At 39.3% G+C, this 19973-nt stretch overlaps 1 protein-coding gene across 1 annotated transcript; it reads right to left on the bottom strand.

The window, feature by feature from the left end:
- Positions 1–3968: 3968 nt before the first annotated feature.
- Positions 3969–18733, bottom strand: LOC128361400 (guanine nucleotide-binding protein subunit beta-4). Its single transcript, XM_053321850.1, has 10 exons — positions 18538–18733; positions 11847–12077; positions 11410–11448; positions 10720–10826; positions 8525–8588; positions 7467–7629; positions 6362–6428; positions 5612–5813; positions 4863–5079; positions 3969–4381 (listed from the first exon to the last, which is right to left on the bottom strand). Exons 2-10 carry the CDS (start codon positions 11901–11903, stop codon positions 4275–4277), a joined length of 1023 nt encoding a protein of 340 aa, XP_053177825.1. The 5' UTR covers positions 11904–12077; positions 18538–18733; the 3' UTR covers positions 3969–4274.
- Positions 18734–19973: the final 1240 nt, after the last annotated feature.

Below are 19973 nucleotides of genomic sequence, written 5' to 3'. Positions count from 1 at the left end.
GGATTAAAACAAGTCACAGATTCAGGTCCCGGTACTTCATGTATTATTAACCCATATCCTATGGACTGGGGTACCCAGTAGACCTTAGAGGTCTACTTTTAACACATCACAGGTGCTTTATTCTATCATCCCAAATCCGAAGGAGGTATTGGGGCCTATGCAGCTTTGATATATGGAACTATGGAGTCCTAATTTAAAGTATCACACACTATGAGGGGGCATATGGGGGCACTCTGTCAGTCACTCTGAAGGCTTTGTTGAAAGATTGAACTTCAGATAGAAGCTGAAATTTGTATTATGACAAATAATTTTCATTTTACACAATATGCAAATTAACAGTAACTTTCCTAAAATAAGTTTTTTTTCAGATAACACATCAGATTGACAATGTTAAGAGAAGAAATAGGTTCACATTTTGCTGTGATGGTTGTTTCTTGCAGTAGTTTATTTAGTACCCCAGTCTTAAGTCCATGTATGTTTAATATGTTGGTCGGACGAGGGTTAAGGGAATAAACTGGAGGAGACTTCAGGTAAATACAAGAATAATACGAAATTAAATCAAGCACCTTTCTGATTAATGAGTCTACTGCACAGGCACTGCTCCAGGATCCAGCTGTTAGTACTGCTGAATTACACACAGGGTGAGGAAATGGTTGCCAGCAATACAGACAAACCCCTTTCTCAGCCGTTAAGGGCTATGGTGTATTTTTTTAAATAATAAATTTCACACAGCTCATGATGGATTAATAAGTGAAAACAAGGTGGATTTAAGGAAGTAGTTGGACATTTGGGTAAATAGGCTTCTAGGCTTTCTGGCAGAGCGAGATGAGATGATATCACTCCGCCAGTTGCTTAATTAGCTTAGTTTAGCACAAAGGCTGAAATCAGGTGAAAACAGCAGCATGTGGCTCTACCCAATAGTAGCAAGATGTGCCTCCCATCACCTCTAAAGCTTACTAATTAATACACTATATCTTGTTTCATACGTGCAAAAACACAACAACAACAAAACAGGCGACCAGTTCTTGAAATCTCTATCAGTTGCCTGGCAACTGGTTTTGGCCAAGAAATAGTCCCACACATAATTGCTGTTTTGTAGGGATTAAACAAACAATATGTAACATATTAAATTGTTTGTTTTAGGAGGTGCTGGTACGCAGCTGTCTCACTTTTCACTCTGTTTTAAACTAACTGCAAGGCTAAAGCCAGCTTGTGCCTGTAGCTCCTAAAATGTCAAACTACTCCTTTACTGTCAAGCCATCATTTTGTCATCTTTACCTGGGCACACATGAACTCTGATGTCCACTGACTGAAATAGAAACTTGAGGTCTAACAAGCACTGTCAACTTAATAACTTGTGAGAAAAAAAAGAAAAAAAGCCCATTGTCAGACATTAAACAGTAAACCTGTTTGATCAGACAACCCATTGGCTACAAAATCAGATACTGATGTGACCTTATTGAATGGAGATGGAGAAGGCTGGCACGAGTAAAATGAGCATACATGTTTGTTTGTTTTGTCACATTGACTAGTTTTCAGTTCACAGCTCAGGGTCTGTGGATAACATTGGCACAAATGAGGAAGTAACACTTAGATCTATATGTTATCCACATACATCAGCAAATCACCCCCCTCCCAATTCCCCTTCCCCTCCCAACACACACCTCAACACTGATATGCAATACATATCACATCCTACACACCAAGATATTCTCAGGCTAAAAACTATAACTGTTATTTATAACATTCACTCAAAATGGATTAATTAATGCAAAGCTGGGTAGAAGCAGCTAAAACATGTTTAAAAAGAAAGAAAATAAAAGGTCACTACAGAGTCACGGTATGCAAAAGAGGGGCTTCATTGATAGCTGATTGAACCTTAATAAATACTACAAACTGTATGGTAGTAGTAGAAAGCAGAATTGTATAAAAAGTGATGTAAAACATTTGCTTAAAGAAGCTGTATGGTGCTGCATGTGGTCAAGGTGATTTTCTGTAAGCATGCTTTTTAGTGTTCACTAGTATCAGAATGTGCTTCTATTGGGAAAAGAAAACAAAATCTGCAATATTTGTTATCGATAGTTATGTAAAAAGGAATAGCAAGAGGAAAACATTACTGTAGTCGACACTAGTATTACCTTCTATTATGAATAGTATCGTAAGGCAGAATGGAGACACAAAAGTGCCACATCTCACAGGGGTATAAACCCTCCTTATCCAGCCCGTGTGGGTCAAATGTGTTTATTTAGAGATAGGCACCTGAGACAGCTGATGATAGGTCCAAAACACACGTAATGTGTATTATTTTTCAAAAATATTAAGCCTTTAGAGAGGAACCAAAAAAGATGGAAGATGCGTGATGTGAAAAAACTCAAAATCAGAAATACCACCTCTATGGGTAAATAAGTCACATGTGCTCAATGGTTTACATTTGTACTACAGTTTGTGAGTGCGTTTCTAGCTCTCTACTAAGTGTACATTTCTGTCTACCAAGTGTACTTTCTTCACTAGCAATATTTAATAGTTCATAACTTGTTTTTGGTGAGGAAAAAGAAATCACTGAAAGTTTTAACCTCTTAAAAAAAAACTAAAACTTTTTTTTTTCCTTTTTGGAGGGGCAAACATGATTTCAGTTTCATGCTGTCACTCAGTTCTCAACGACAACAAAAAGGACTCAGGATCCTTCATTTTTAAAAACAAAAAAAAAGGTAAAAATGACATGGTGAGCTCTGACAGACATCACTGACATCTCCATTCAGCTTTTGTCCAGTCCTCAGGGGCTGTTGACAGAGTCACTGCAGTCCTTTATAGTCCTGACATGAAGCCACTGCTCCTTTAATATCCTCTGATTTGTCTGTACAGGCCTCTGAGCCATTACAGACTCACAGGCAGAGGACGGCTCCTGCTCAGGGAGAAGGTGTCTCTCTTCACTTTGCCCTTTCCCTCCATCAGTGTCATTTGTATGGGCAACTTGAGATCCTCATTTCAGCTTTAAGGAGAAGAGTAGATTCTACAGGCCGCACACGGGAATATTATGATGCAAAGCCTCAGTTTAGGACCATTGTTGGGTTATCAATCATATCACACTGCTGTTTATTTGCATGGCTGTGGTCTTCAGATATTCAGCATCCAATGATTTGAAACCACCGTCCACTTGAGTATGGGCCAAAGCATGGTGTCCATTAACAAAGTTTTCTATCTTAGCCTACTTTGGAGGTAAAGCTGAATCCAGACTAAGAACATAATTCATCTCTTGTTGGTTATGAAGCTCTCTCACTATACACAAGCACAACAATGTGACGGGTTCCTTACATAACAAGAAACTGTGGTGAGGAATAAACAGGGTTGCTTTAGTTAGAAAAATAAAATAAAATCACCATCACAGCCATTCACATGAACTCAACATTTGCAGGTACAGGATGTATGAGTTATGCCCACTGTCTGTGACCATAATACCCACACACATACACAGATTCAAATGAAAAAAGTGAATTTAGTAGGAAAACTTTTTTTTCTTACTTGTTATATCCTCCTTTGTTGACGGGCTTAACTGAATCAGTAAATACCTCATATTAAAAGGAGAGTTTTGTGTGTGAATCATCTGATCTGGTACTCACACTGGATGAAACAAATGCTTAGGATTGATTACTTTACCCAGGTTGAGCATTATGTTGTGTAGTAAAGTGAATATATACATTTAAAATAAAACATAAAACCCCTAAAATCTTTTTTTTTCCTTTTTTCTTTTTTAAATCAAGGGTGGGAAATAAACTACAAAAATATATACATACACATTATATATGCATATATGATGCATATATACACACATAATGCTATACATATATACTGTCTTTATATTTACATTTACATATTACACACTGACGGCCATTTTGCTTGTTTGTCTTTATCGCCCTCTACAAGAAAATTGGTCTAAGGGCGAAATTTTTTTCGTTTAGTTTTTTCCTCTTATTTTTATTTATTTTATTTTTTTAAATCGGACAACATTAGTGAAAGGTTCTTCTTTTTGTTGCTGTGTAATAGCTGGATGAAAAAAAATGTCACTTGGTAAGGTAGAAAGAGTTTCTCACAGGTGGGCTGGTTGCCAGCAGAGAGAAGAGAAGTGAGGGTGAGTTGAGACGATTTCAGCTGACACAGTGTACACCCCTTCAGGTTCAGCTCAGCAGATGAGTCGTGATACATTGGGTGGGGGAGGTGGGGGGTTGCGGGGAGGAAGTTGGCGGGCAGTGATTGAGTACAATTGGGAAGAGGTTTGTTTAGTTCCAGATCCGGAGGAAACTGTCCCAGGAGCCGGTAGCCACGGCCATGCCGTCATCTGTCACACCTAAGCAGCTAACTCTGTTGTCGTGGCCCGCTAGCACACCTGGACGTAACGAGAATAAACCCGTCAATGGTTGATTATAAAAACTCACAGCTGATGTGTAAGATCATTAATTAGGCAGCAAAGTGTTTGTAACATGAGCAGCTACACAGACAAGACTATCTGCAGGATCTTTACCCTCAATTGACAATAGGGAGGAAACTGGCTAAATATTTTAATTGTACACATTGACTTTCAATCCTTAAAAACAGATTTATTTATCCTGATAAGTTAGTTTTTATGTTACAAATAAGTTTAGGTGCAGTAAAATAAGAACACACTGTTTTAAAAAAATACAAACACTAAACAGACTAATCTGATCTCATCAATTACTTCACTGAATGTTACAGCTTTTGTTTTAGCCAGTGAATGATGGAATTTATAAATTACAGTAATTACACAAGCTAAATTATTCCTTAAACCAGGAGAGTCTCCTCACATCTGTTGTCAAATATTACAAAAACAGGCTCCAGTTGTCACTTACCTGCACGCTCGCCTTTCAGAGTGTCCCAGACGTTGCAGTTAAAGTCATCGTAGCCGGCCAGCAACAGACGGCCGCTCTTGGAGAAAGACACGGAGGTGATGCCACAGATGATATTGTCGTGGCTGTACATCATCAGCTCCTGATCAGCACGCAGGTCAAACAACCTGCAGGTGGCGTCATCTGAGCCTGTGCCAAAGGCATTCCCATTGGGGAAAAACTGCAGCAGAAAAAAATAAATAAAAAGAAGATTATCATAAAATTTTAAAATGATATTGTGTTTTTGAGGCACTGGTTTGGGACATCCGGGGAGAGAGAGATACTTTAAAAAGACACCTCCAGTCTGTCCCGGAGCCTTAAAGGACCATCAGGGCCAGATGACAGTATAGAGGGATTCAGACATGCTTTAAAAAGGAGCACTGTGACATGACTCATATTTCAATAAAAATAGAAATAATGCTTTTTGTATTTACAGCAACAATAGGAGCATCTTTGTTTGGAATAAATACAAGATGTTTTGGTAAGTTAGCTTGAGCAGCAATTGTTTCTATGAAAAACAAGCAAAGACAAAAAGTACATATCAATGAGCACTCAGTATGAAGCATGCTGTTAAACAGAACAAAAAAGCGGCACTGGTAAAATAACTACTTTTATGAATTAATTATTTTATAAGAAATCCTTCACACTCCTCCTTCCTGCAGAGAGTGTGTGTGTGTGTGTGTGTGTGTGTGTGTGTGTGTGTGTGTACTCACAGTGACAGCGTTGATGTCAGACACATGCCCAGTGAAAGATTGCCTGCACATGCCGTCACGAATGTCCCACAGCTTGGAGGTGGCATCACAAGCTCCTGACACAAAGGTCTTGAAGTCCGGACTTAAAGACAAACTCATCACATCACCTGTGTGGCCAGAGAAACTGGTGGCCTGCTGGCCTGTCTCTATGTCCCACAATGCACTGCAAGAGACAGTAGTGTTTAGTTAGGTGTAGGCACAGCTGGGAAGTACACAGCACAGGAAGGGTATATACACGACAAGAGACAACTGCTTTTACATGAACTGCCACATTTCAGTATTAACACAATTAGAATATGTTATGTAACATTAGCAGTAACATTAACTTATTAACATTTTCTGATCATGTACACTATCTGAATGCACCTCAATCGAATTATGACTCTGAATCTGGATAACCGTTTTTTTGCCTCAATCTACAGCTACTTTTTGCCTGCTCTGCCATATGCATCTGCTCTCACAGATTAAGTCTATTAAAATGATGTCTCAAAGCAGAAGGTTATGCTAAATCTGAACCAAGGGCATTCAGCAATATGAGAGGAAGACAGTGACAGGAGAGGAGAACAATTGGAGAGAAACTCTTGACATTTGAATGTAATGTAGACGAGCATCTTCATCTTCTCGTGGGAAACGAGAGTATCAATGGAATATTTCGATCATCGACACATGTAAACTTGGCTGTGCAGAGGAGAGCAGAGACTCGTTGCTCACCAGGTGGTGTCTCCAGAGCTGGTCAGTATCTGGTTGTCATCCAAGAAACGACAGCAGGACAAATAACCTGGAGATTTAAAAACAAACAAACAAACATTCAACATTCAAGGTTCAACATCAGATAAGGAGAGCTCTCCTGCTTTGTTAGTACCTCAGTTCTTTAACTACTCACACTGTGGCCTGACACCATGTTAGTAGTTTACTGCTGTGTAAATCCTTATTCACAATGTTGCCTTATGTAAGTTGTAACCATCAGTCAGGTTTTTTTCACTAGGTAGCTATACCCACATTCTTTCATTTGAAATAAAGATAAATTGAGGATTGGACCTACATTTTTTAAATATTATTTCTAGCAGGCATGTTCATCCAGCACTGTAGCTGCCAGTAAAAGGATGCAGTACTATGATGTGCAGGCTCTAGATTCACACTAGTGTAGTCATGACACAACTGAATTTTCTGAACATGAAACTAAGGAAAAGTCAAGTTTTACAAATAAATAAATAAATAAATAAATAAATACATTTATATAACCAGTCAAAAGTTTACAATACACCTTTTCATTAATGGGAAAATATTGACTGGTACTGTAAATAAGGAAACACAAATTGAACTGACTATTTTCCATATTTTTTTTTTTCCACACATGCAGGCTGAGACGACATCATCACTCATCAAGCAGATGTTTCCGGCAGGAGAAGAACTGTAAGTCAACTGGTGTGGTTATGGATGTGACATCCAATGAAAACCAACAGTGTTTGTTTAGTTTTCCACTGTCTGAATTGTTTACCTACCAAGCCAATTTATACCAGACATCTACAGTCTCAAACTACAGTTAGGAAGTACGTGTGTCACAGGTATTGGACAAATGTGCTGGAGAGCTGCCCTCCAGTCAGTATATGCTAAACATTTTACTGAAGTTAAATTTCACAGCAGTTATCTCAGGTGGGCTCTGCTTACATGGAGTGACACATTTACTTTTTTATTATTCTTTATTTGACATTACAGTGAGACTCAAAGTAGCCGCTCATTATAAATATTTTAAATAATAAGTACAGCCAAAGATGAGCCTTTATTTGCATTATTTTCTGGCTGGCTCTGTGCCTACCTGTGTGTCCGGGTAGCTCTCGGGTGACGCGCACGTTGCCCTCACGGGTCTTCAGGCTGTATATGGAGCAGATATTGTCCAGGCCTCCGCAGGCCACATAGTTCCCAGAGGGAGCGTAGGCACACGTCATCACCCAGGAAGAGCGCAGAGGGATGGCATGCATCTGGGGACGAGAAGAGTCCGATTTATTTTATTTTACTTTTTTAAATACAATAGAGGTATTAACATAAAGGTTTAAGGCTTTAAGGTTAGTGTGCATTCATTTGTTTAAATCCAAAGTGCAGACAGGTACAGTACAGTAAATTCCTCCTTATTTCTGGGTGGCACTGTTGTAAAAAACATCAATAACCAACATGGTACCATAATTACATCATGGCACAGATGATGCAAAAACAACAGAACAGCATGAGACAGTCTTTGTGTGTCGATAATATCTCTGATACAGTTCAGGTACAAAGTTCAGATTCTATAGTTCCTAATAAAAAAAAAAGACAGTTCATCTGCACCTTGTGTTGTTCCAGATAATTATTTCACTATTTTAAAGGTAATAACAAAAATCCTTCATGTGCTTTCTCAGCATTTGCCTTACAAAAAACCTGTGTGATATTCTCCAGAGTGTTTTTGACATTAAACAGATTTCCTTCCAGTGCCAATAACGATCTGAAAATACTTAAGTGGTCACTTTGGTAATTTTATTAGCCAGATTCATTTTATAATGCAAACCTCAGGGAAACTAGACACTGATGAACACAGGTGACAGACCTACTTACTGAAGACAAATGTGCAATATTGCTGTGTTTAAGTGGGCAGAGAGAAGCTGGTAACATATTGGAAGAAAACAAAAAGAGTTACAGTCTGTACTCTAATAGAGACATCTGGAAAGTTCTTATCCGGTCAATTTTGTGAAATCTAGAGAGCAGCACACTGCTGCAAATAAAAAACAAGGTGTTATTGACTTTATATAATGTACACATTGCTTAAAACTCTCAGCTGAATTTAAATCTAAAATCGCGCTTTCACATTTTACACATTCTGTCGCTGACTGTCATTATTCTCACCTTATTTGTCGTGTAACTGTCCCAGATGATTAGCTTGCCATCCTGCGAGGCACTGACAAGTAGCCTGGAAACCAATAAAGAACAGCAACATGAGACAAGGCTCACATATTGAAAAATTGGGTGAGCTACAGTACATGCACCAGGTTCATTTAAAGCAATGTGAGCCAGCCACCTTACATACTTCTATGCTACACTGTCTGAATGAGTACATTCAGCGTGAGCGCCCTATTCCTCTCTCCTTCCCTCTTTCTCCCTCTCTTGGTATTAAGTCTCCTCATCCTGGGAAGCCACTTTTAATGTCCCACACCATGTAATATTCATTACTCCAGTTATGTAAAAATCCCCACTGTAGGGTGGGTGGCGGAAGCTTGAGGAGTTGGGAAAGCACTAGAAAGAAGATGGGCAGCAGAAAGACACGAGTAAATCAAAACAGAAAAGAGGCAGAGAAACACAAAGGGGGGGACTGATTGAAGATTCTGTGTGATGCAGAAACAGCTGAAACCCCTCCTACACCCCTGACTGGGTGTTTCTGTGTGTCCAGGGACCGGAAGTGGTTTGATGGCGCTACACTACAATCAAGGGGAGAGCCACCATGCTCAAATGTCAGTGGCTGTATACAAAATAAACACTGGCCTCCTGCAGGGTCACTCAGAGGGTGCTAGGCACATTCACACCAATACACATGCACACAATAAAATAATCAGGATTGAACAGCTCGTACTTCATCACCTGCAGATGATTCAAGTATTCAGCGACATAATAAAAAAGACAAACTCAGGTTTTAGTGCTGAAAAAGAGAGAATGCTGAATCTGCTCAGGCGTAACAGAAATGTATGACCTGCATTTTCTTTGAATGTACAAACTTTCACCAGGAGGACTGAAAAACAGATCTACTTCTCTAACTTCATATCAACACATTCCAGTTCATTTCCAACTAATAAGGATCAGTGCACTGCATGCATACTACAGGGGGGAAAAACAGTCTCAACTGATCATTCCTGGTGCTCATAATTGCAGCAAACAGTTAAAAAAGCAGTTTGTAAGTTTTAATTTAGTGGCGACATGAGCGGCCAAAGTTGTCCAAACTGGATTCACTACAATTTGTTTTAAAACCATCATCACATTTGGAAAGCTGTCAAACTTTTAGATTTTACAAACTGCATCTTTAAGGGGATATTAAATAAGCTGTGGAGGCTGCTTGTCTCTGTGCCGAGCGAATTCTATTACTGCGATCAGTGAGGGTGTAAAACAGTGCTAGTAGTGGTGGAGGTGGCAGTAGTGACAGTCAGTTATGGTGGTATTAGTCATATTAGTAGTAGTAGCAGTGGTAAAAGGGGTAGAGGTACTAGTAGTAGTAGTGGTAGTAGTAGGAGTAATAGTATAGCCCCACACCTGGGACTGCCGTCACTGCCCCAGTGCATTGCATTGAGAGACAGATGGACAGAGAGAAAGATAAAGACACAAACATATTAAATACAGAGAAAGAAAAGCTTTTAAAACCAGCGATACCCGCTACTGTTAACTCCTTTCTACCCGTGACGGTGGTATGACTTAGCATTGGTTCTTTATATCAACAATAACGTAAGAATTTAAGCATTTGCATCAATTTTCCAAGACAGTGATTAAATTAACACCAGCCGGGGAATTTTATTGTTTAATTCCTGCACTCCAGCTGAAGGTGTGCTCATGTTTGGCTGGAATGAAAACCTGCAGACTATCAGCCCTCCATGGCACTTTATTGCTCATTCCTGGCATAGATCGACAGTTACAGCAGCAGTGTTAACAGTCGCCGTGCTGTCTCTGGCAGCCACAAACTCTAAAATCAGTCTGCTAGCGGCACCAGAATTTAACACGGGCACAGAAGGGAATGACCTTCAAAATGTATTAAATACTTACTAATACTATAAATTAGAAATGATTATAAGCAGCCTTTAGTGCTTTTTTCTATAACATTCTCTTCTGTAAGTCACTTTCTAGAAATTAGGGAGAAACATTCAATCTTATCTTAATGGTATGGTACAAACTGTCTGTTTATTTGTCAATTTACAGAAATGCCCCTAAAAATGAAAAAAAAAACAATCAGGCCAAAAAGGATTAAAAAAACAACCCCTCAGTGGGGGAAAAAAAGGTTAGGTTTCCTATTCTGCTTCCGAGTTATTATTTGTATTGTCTGTAGAATAACTACTGTACACTACCTGGAGTCACTCCCCCAGTGCATTGCATAGATCTTGGCCAGGTGGCCCCTGAGAGTGCGCCGCGTCCGCATCTGTATCCGGCCCACTGAGTCCAGACCAGCTGTGATCTGCCAAAACACAGGAAGAAGCGTCAGCTGTGACACTCGAAGCCCATTCACACGTATCACCACAAACACACACACACACACACCACTGGACACTAGCTGAGGCTGCAAAAACATGCTAACACAACTCAACAATGAACAGTGGAGCTTATATTGTTGTATATAATATCAGAGAAATATTTAAATGGATTCAGGGACAACATATGTTTGTAAATACTGACTAGCTGAAGGAAGACAGAGCAAGATAGTGTTTAGGGTTAGGGTTATTGTTTCTTTTTAACCAATTAAAACTTAGTTCTTAGGGTTCACAACAGACTGTATTATTCATTAATGGTTCGAAGCTTAATTTGAAGATTTTTTGTAGAGATGTTTTGGGTTGCCTCACACAGCTGTTTTGCCTTATGAACATCTGCAACGTCAATTTTGTATAAATCTATAAAAGTGTTTTACCTGGCTTAGGCCATTTGTAATGTACTTTGAACACACTCTTCTTGTGCAAAATACAACCATGTTGTCATGGAAATTTACAATACTGCACACTTAATTATTTCTCTGATATTTTGTAAGTAGACAAGAAGTATTTTACCTGTGACAGAGTGGAGTCACTGCAGGCTTTCCTGGCATCCTGCAATAAAACAAAAACCTTAATAATCACACTGACCAGCTACAAATTTAAACTACTGCATGCTTAAATGTAATGCATACAATCACTTCACACACATAATGTAATAAAAAGATAAACTTTAAAAGTAAAAATTAGTCTAAACATGTGCTGTGAGTTATTACCAGTCACAGAAATCACACAGCAGCAATTGACATTTATAGATCAATTCCCCAAATCCAATTTCTACAAGAGAGTCGAGGTGGCTGATTGACAAGTTACATGCCGAGTGCGTCACTGTCTCATCTGAAACTGTGTGAGTCACAGCTTACAGTGAGCAGACAGTGGCTCACATGTGATGCACACACACACACACACACACACAAACATAAACAAACATGTACACAAAAATGTTGCCGTACCCGGATCTGATTGCGTAGTTGCTCGGCTTCCTGCCGCAACTGTTCCAGCTCGCTCATTGTCCCTCAGTTGTGTTCAGGCCACACTCCGCTGCAAATACTGACTGGGCTGGGAAAACACACGTGCCGGCACGCGCACACAGACACACACACACGCACACACACACACACTCTCTCTCACACACACCAACACACTCACACGCTCGCACACACACACGCTTTACCAGCTGACACCTGCAAGACAGAGAGACAGGAATACTATGAGTTCAACAGGTAGATGGAGAGAGAAAGATGGGAAGTTGGGAACGCTTCCATCAAACAAACATAGGTATCGTGTTTGGGTTCAGACCAAAGAGGAGGGTACAGCAATGGGTGGGGACGGGTGGGGCTTGGCGGGGGCCTGGACTCTTCAGACAGGCTCTTCAAACACCCCCAGTCTGGTTCAAAAGGCCATCTGAGCCAGGCTCTGACCTTTCCTGACTCAATCAGCCTTTTGTGTTGTTGCATTGCGCTATTTGCTCGGCCCGCCCCAAATAGCTCAGAACGTGTGTGTGTGTGTGTGTGTGTGTGTGTGTGTGTGTGTGTGCGTGCGTTGTGGGCAGCTTCTGATGGTTTATTAGACAATATGTCCAAGTGAGAAAGAGAACATATGTGCATATATTTATCAGTACGTCTGTCTGTGTGTCTGTGTGTCTGTGTGTGTGTGTAAGCTGCCACTTCCTTTACCTTGGGGAGCCTGAATGTGGGTCACAAACCACTTAGACACTCCTCAGAAATGTTTGGACCATGCCAACCCTCCCACCCCCAATCCCCTACCTCCCCAACCCCCCTTCATTTTCCATGCTGTTTTACAGTGCTGTCCAGAGGTCTAACCCTCTGAGATTAAATTTTCAGTTCCATTTTCTATAATTCAACAATTAGACTGAGTCCAGCCCTTCCTCTCCACAGGAAATCATGTTAAAGTGGAGGATGTTTGTGCTTTTTGTGATTTTAGCAGAAGCTTTAAAACCACTGCTAGTCGTACATGTGGCCCGGTTAATTTCTCACCACAAAACAACAATAAAACAATATTTTACACACCTAAGACAATGACTGGACATACATGCTGCTCACATTTATCTGGATAGAAAGCTGTTCTTTCAGATTCCCAGTTCAACTGGTTTTGGCCATTGTGGCTCTGCTTCTCTGACACAAGATGCCTTGGACTGCTCATCATGGACTCTTGTCGAAGCCAAGGAGGTCTTTGACAGTAATGAGGCATCAGGGACAGCGAGCGTTTCAATGCTTTCAGCTGCCCAGGAGTGACGTTACTCTCTCCTCCGGCTGACGCAACCCCACTGAAGAGAGGCTCTGAGCGTCAGCTCGCCTGTGATGTAGTAGTGCTCAATGACTGCCATGGATCCATTATACTGTACGCCTCTGAAATCTGCCATGTCACACAGGGTGCCGTGTTGACTACCAAAATACCCAGTATGCCTTTCTACACTCATCAGAATATTTTCAATCAATATTTTCAGGCATGTGTCATGAATTTCAACAGAGCACCCAAGAGAGATGAGGTGGGAAATAACGCAGGTATGATGATTGATCACGCTGAAAAACATGTGTTCACGTGCTTTCCTATTGTTATCTGGTAATCACTGACATCTGTGATTTTAGGCATGCTGGTGCACGGATCTGTGTGAGTAGTTTCTCACATGTGGATACTAAATATTAGTCACGAATTTAGAAACTGAAACAGGCCGCTCATAACTATATAACCACATATTAACAACAGCAAAAGTGATTGAAATGGTACCTCCAACAGGACTAGATAACATTTTTCTTTAACAGTTTATACTCAGTGAGCAGTGGGTGTATGTCATTGTGTCTTTGTGTCATTTCTCCAGTTCTGTCACTTGAATCATGCAGCCAGCCAGACGGGCGAACGCAGGCCCAGAGCATGGCACAGGATCAGGGGCGACAAAGGCGGAGCTGTGTGTTGGAGCTGCCCATTGTTTAGTATGTGGCTGCCAGCTAGAGTAGATAGTGCTGCTTGGCACCGCCACTGTCGGGTCCCTGAAGGGTCTGGCTCGGCCAGGAGACGCCACAATTGCTACTGCTCTGCCGTTCTGACACTGACCGACCAACCGACCATCCACCCGTCCAACCCGTTCAGCCCAGAAGTGAAACACTGGGTCTGTACTGGGAGCAGTGGGTCAGATGCATGAAACGCTTTGAGACCCTTCATCACATTCAGAAAGCTCTGCATAAACTTGAGACTCTTCTATAAATCTTCCTAATCAATTAGCCAGAAATGGACATAGATGAGTCCTCCGTCATCCCTCTGTGTATTAATATGTCTATCTATTCCACCGGCGTACACCTGGTGAATGAGAATAATGGTGAAGAAGAAGCACAATTCACCAATAAAAACACTAGAGCAGCTCTTACACACAGCTCTGCATTTCTATTACGCCAAAATTGTCTTTAATCTAATAATCCACCGCAAACACACACAAAATCAGCAGTGATATCTCAATCATCATCATCATCATCATACTTAAGAAATGTCATGATTTAATTTAAGCAGAATTAAAACACCCTACAAAAGGGATTCAATGTACAGGATCAAATGAAAAGAATCAACACAATTAAATCAGAGCTGCAATGATTGGTTGATTCATCAATTAAGTCAATCAAAAAAAAAAATATCATCATTTTGAGTCATTTGTTCCATTTTTTCTTTATAAAAAGGAGAGGCTGTTTTTTTTCTATTTTAAATATTAGTAAACTGAATATCTTTGAGTTTCAGCCTTTAGGCTCAACTAAACAAGAGATCTGAATATTTCTACTTTTGGGCTCTGACTGATTGGGATGGACATGTGTCACTGTGTCATAAACCAGACAAGTATTGTATTAATTGAGAAGATAGTTGACAGATTAATTAGTAATGAAAGTAATCATTAGTTTTAGCCCTACATGAAACAGAAAATATAACAAATTCACATCAGTCACATCATATTAATGCACACAGTCTGAAGTATGAATGAACCGCACACTTTTTCAAGCTCAATTTGAAACCAAATTAACTACGACTGTAAAACACATTCTGTTCATCAGTGGTAACACACTGCTAGGCAAACTTTCACTTTCATTTACTCCTCATAAAAAAGAGCGAGCCGGAGACACACACAGAGAACTCCTTATTCTTTATCTTATCCAAAGGTCATGCACCATGGTCTTCGGTTCCCATAATGCAGCTTGGTCAGAAAACATTTGTTACATGGGACACGCAGCGTTTGTTCTTGCTGACTCAGTGATCATTCATGGTCAGCCACAGGATGGTAGCTGCTCCGAGGGAACTTGTGAGGTCTCTGAGTTTCAATTTGTCAAAACTAGTGAGAATTCATGTCAAATCAAACATGAATGAATCATGACGCTCGTCAACATATTTTGTGTCTAACGTCGTTAGTGAGACCTCCTGCTCCATCTGGGTCACACACAGGCAGCAGAAAGTCATTCACGTTTGCCTTTGTCTGGTAGAAACACTGGTTAAGGGAGCAGCAGGAGGTGCAGGCGGTGCAGCTGCACCCAGACCAGCAGGGCTGACGAAGCCACAGGGGCCCATCAACATGAAATGTTCAGGAAGTTAAGGAATTATGAACAGCCAGGTCTCATTCTTGCACTGAGGCATAATGTGAATACTGGTTTTATGTAGATTTACAGTCAAATTTAGAAAATGTATTATGAAAATTACATTCCATAGGTTGAAAACAAATATTTAATTTACAACGGATAATTACAAGATTTAAATGTTTAAATTTCAAACAACTTCTGTTGTGATTTGGCACTAAAAACTAAAATGACACTGATGTTTTAAATCTTTAAAATTTGCACTATATGTATACATTTTGCTCTCTCACAATACATTTTACGGATTGACTGATTTTACAGATTCAGACCTTCTTTACTGTCAAATACTACAATGTGTTGAATTTGTGATAAATGCACTGTCTAAAAGCTTAACCACCACTGTTGCGTTCTTCTCTCTTTTTCTTGACTCAATATGAGCATCTATACAATATCTCATCAACTGTGTACATTTTAAATTCATGATAACCTCTGTATGATGACATAGATGCTCAGTTATTCATCAAATGACTCAGTTTATTGTGTTAAAAAAAGGTTAACACCCTACACCTCATCTTAAGCTGTCTAGGAGCCAATTTCAGAAGGCTGTCTGTCCTGAATAATAAAATAAGCAGGAAAGGTTTGGTGTGTGAAAGTGAAATCTGGAGGCACATCAGGTGTAAACTTGTTCAGGTAGACTATTTCAAACATCTGCAGAATGGAGGAAATACCTGGTGAGTTTCCAGTAAGGCTCGTCTTCCTTCTACACCGCTGATGCACGTTTATATCGTAACCTTTATGAGTATGAGTTATTATGACAAACTGTTGGGAGAATATCTCGTGTGACAATCAAAAAAAAAAAACCCACGGAGGGGTTTTTGTTGGTTCCCTCTGGACAGGAACACATTGAATGACTGTGTGCCGACAGTTTGACCTACTTTGATCGCAGGTTTCACCCCACCTACACTGGACATAATGCAGTCGTAAATAATTCATCATGAAATCTACAACCACAGTTTCAGTTTGGGCTTTTTAAGACACGGTTGAGTCTGAACTGGAGCCAGTAAGCATACAGATGTAGTTTAGGAAGTCATAGGTTCTTTGACAGTCACCACAGGTTAGTTTCTCTGAGGTGTGGCACAAGCTCGGTAACATACAGCTAAACAATGACAAGTCCAGAAATGTAGAGTAGCGAGATGCAGGGCTGACTGATGTGGCTGAGCCAACCACTGACGCTACAATTTTTAACAGTATGTAGTATTTAATAAATAACATCAAATATTAAATTTAATATCCAGTTCAATAAGTCCTGTTGACCAGTTTTGTTCACAACAAATGCAAAACCAAAACTACATTTCATTTTGCTTGCAAATTACAATTTGTTCTGAATAATTTATTCAGAGACTTTGCGATACAATAAGATGATAGGATCATATTATCATGATGACTGAAAATTGTATGATACTAATAATGATATATTGAATATATTATGGGGGGGTGGGCCTCCTTATTAAGATTGTATATTTTAAATGTTGTCTTTTCTTAGCTTTTGGGCTGCAAATAATTATTTTTAATATTGATTAATCTGTCAACTGTTTGAAATGAATGGGCTAATTATGTTGTCTATAAATGGTCTAAAAAATAAGAAAAGTGTCATTCGTCAAATTGTTGGTCTGGTCTGATCTGATAAAACCCAAATATATTCACTTTACAGTGATGTAAACAGACAGAAGCAGTAAATCCTCGCAATTAGAGAGTGGTTTTGCATCACAGGCTCATGACTGACTTACACAATTAATAATTAGTCATTTTCTCTTGATTCACAAATCAACGAACAACAAACGGTTCCAGCTGCAATAATGAAGACTTCATGCAGTATAGTACTGGTCACCAGATTGTGAAAGTTGATGACAAGCCTTCAACTAATGATTATTTCCATCACTGATTATTCTATTTATTATTTTCTGGATTAGTCGATTAGTCAACGATGGTGAGAATTATCAATCACGGTCTCTCAAAGTCTTGCTTTATTCACAACCCAAAGAATCTAAGATTATTATCATGGCAGACTAAAAAAACTCATATTTGAAATGGTGGAGTCAGCGAATTTTTATTTTTTGTTTAAAAAAAAAAAAAAAGACTCAAAATGATTAATCAATTGTCAAAACAGTTGTTCAATTTAATGGCTGGAAACGAATCAATCAATCGACTTATTGTTGCAGCTCTAGTGAAAACTTTATAAACTCATTTGAATATAAATGTATTTCATCTGCTTGGCCACCATATTGTGATTATGACATATAAGCACCAAACCATCCACTTTTAATTATTAATAAAACCCTCAGGTATACATTATATTATATTATATTATATATGTATTTATTTATGTTTTTTTTTAAAGCAGACTGACACCTAACATGTTTAACTTTTACAAACTGCAGCAACATCCACCTACTGACTGTCAACAACAAGCCACGACAGGAAACCTCCAGCTGCATCATCTGGAGACACAGACACCCTGCACAACTGTAAAATTAAAATGTATTACCATCTTCATTAATTCATATGAGTCGAGACATGTTTCTGATACACAAGCTAGCAACAAATTGCATGAGCAGCCCGTCACGAGGCGGACTGTGATGTATATTTAATAGAAATGAAAAAAGCTGCTGCTGCTGCTTCTCACGGCGTCGTGCAACCACAAATGAGAAAACTGGTGTTTGTAACGGGCACAAATGGATGTGTGCCCGTCAGTGAAAGGGGTTTGGCCCCTGAGAGTCATTTGACAGCCTGTAAAAAGGCCGCGTTTGGACAGCAGTGAATTTCCAGCAGAGGAAATCTTCGCTTAGAGGGAGAAAAAAACAGTATAGAGACACAAGAGCTGGAGAACAGTTATGTCAAGAGCTTCAATGATGCTCAGATCACCGTGGATATTTCAAGCTCATGGGCCTTTTTTTCTTTCTTTTTTCCTTCTTTTGCACTTCACTCTTACTATAAAAGAAATGAAAACCCGCCGTGGGCAAAGCAGGAAATAGCCCAAAAGGCACCAAAATATTAAGACTGACAACACGTCCTTCCTTACCTGAAACTGCCTCTGTCCGTCCGTCCAAATCCGTGTCACACTGCTCCGTTTTCACGCCACAACCATGGTCCTTGCTGTGACAGAAAGCGCAAGGGAGAGCCGTGTTAATTTTAAGGCAATTAAATCGGTTTAAAAGGGCCAGAAAGCGAGCGCAAACACGGGTCGGATTTGACTAAAATTTTCACCAAGCAAGCTAATCACCACACCCATGAAAGTGGGAACATGGCAACAGCCTACGCTGAGGGGTGCGCCATGCTAAATACAGTCATAGTTTTCATTTTCTAACAAGTGTAACACGTTATAAATTAGACAGACCTCACTAAATATCGTTATAAGTAAGTCAGCACTTAATTAACTCAGTCATAATATTTTCTTCGCCTTAGGAAATATATTTGTAATTGGTTGTATCACCCCCAGACAGAATGGTACAGCCCGTCAGCCCCCTCAACAAAAAGGAACCGAATGGGATACAGGAAACAAATATTAAACCTATGAAGACTGCAACAGTACTAACTCAAATGCACTTCACCTCAGGTTTGCAAAGCCAGTCTGTGATTTGTGACACATGACATATTTACCGAAAAAAAATGGAGAGTCTTGAAACTACAGTATCAACTGGTGCTTATAGCCAGAGGTGAGGAAAGTATAGTATTTGTTTACTCTATGAATCTGTTACTAATTGTGACTTTGCTTTATCACCTGTCAGCATGTTTTATTTGTAGGTTTATTTTGCACACAGAAAACAACTATATATGTGTTTAAGAGTTGTTTTATATATATATATATGAAATGATTGTATGGCAGTTATTCAAAGATTGAACTACACAATAAAATATTAAGAAACTGTGATGAGCAAAACATATTTATCAAACAATTAGTTTAATTGTCCTTCACAACAAAATACCAGCAACAGTTTTGATCATTTACCAAACAAAAATGTAAAAAATTATTTGGTTCCCACTTCTCAAATATGACCTCCCAACCCCTGTGCTCTTTTCAATTTTGATCAGTATTTTTCACTGTCTGTGATTTTTATAAACAAAACAATTGACAGTTTAATCATTAAAAAAATATTCATCATTTGTAGTTGAAATGTTATTTCTAGTACTGCTTTATCATGAACCAACCATTGGAGCTGTTTTGCTCAACTGTAAATATTTTCAGATATCCTGTGATAGTCGTCTGTGGGCGTTAAACTATTGGTTGGATAAAACAATACCTGTCAAGACGTCACCTTGGGCTCTTTGATCTCTTATTTGCACAATTAATGGAGAAAAAAATCAGCAAATTAATCAATAAAGATAATACTTTGTTAGATTCAGACCTAATATGATTATAACAGATAATCTTATTTTACGTATTGACATGCAAGACAACAAAATTTACAACATATTTTTTTCTCTTCTGATACACTATTTAAGCTTGTTTACTGCTAA

The sequence above is a fragment of the Scomber japonicus genome, chromosome 7 (assembly GCF_027409825.1).
Source record: "Scomber japonicus isolate fScoJap1 chromosome 7, fScoJap1.pri, whole genome shotgun sequence".
Classification (NCBI taxonomy): Eukaryota; Metazoa; Chordata; class Actinopteri; order Scombriformes; family Scombridae; genus Scomber; species Scomber japonicus.
Note: the sequence above shows the minus strand (reverse complement) of the source record. Positions and strands in the feature narration are given on the sequence as shown.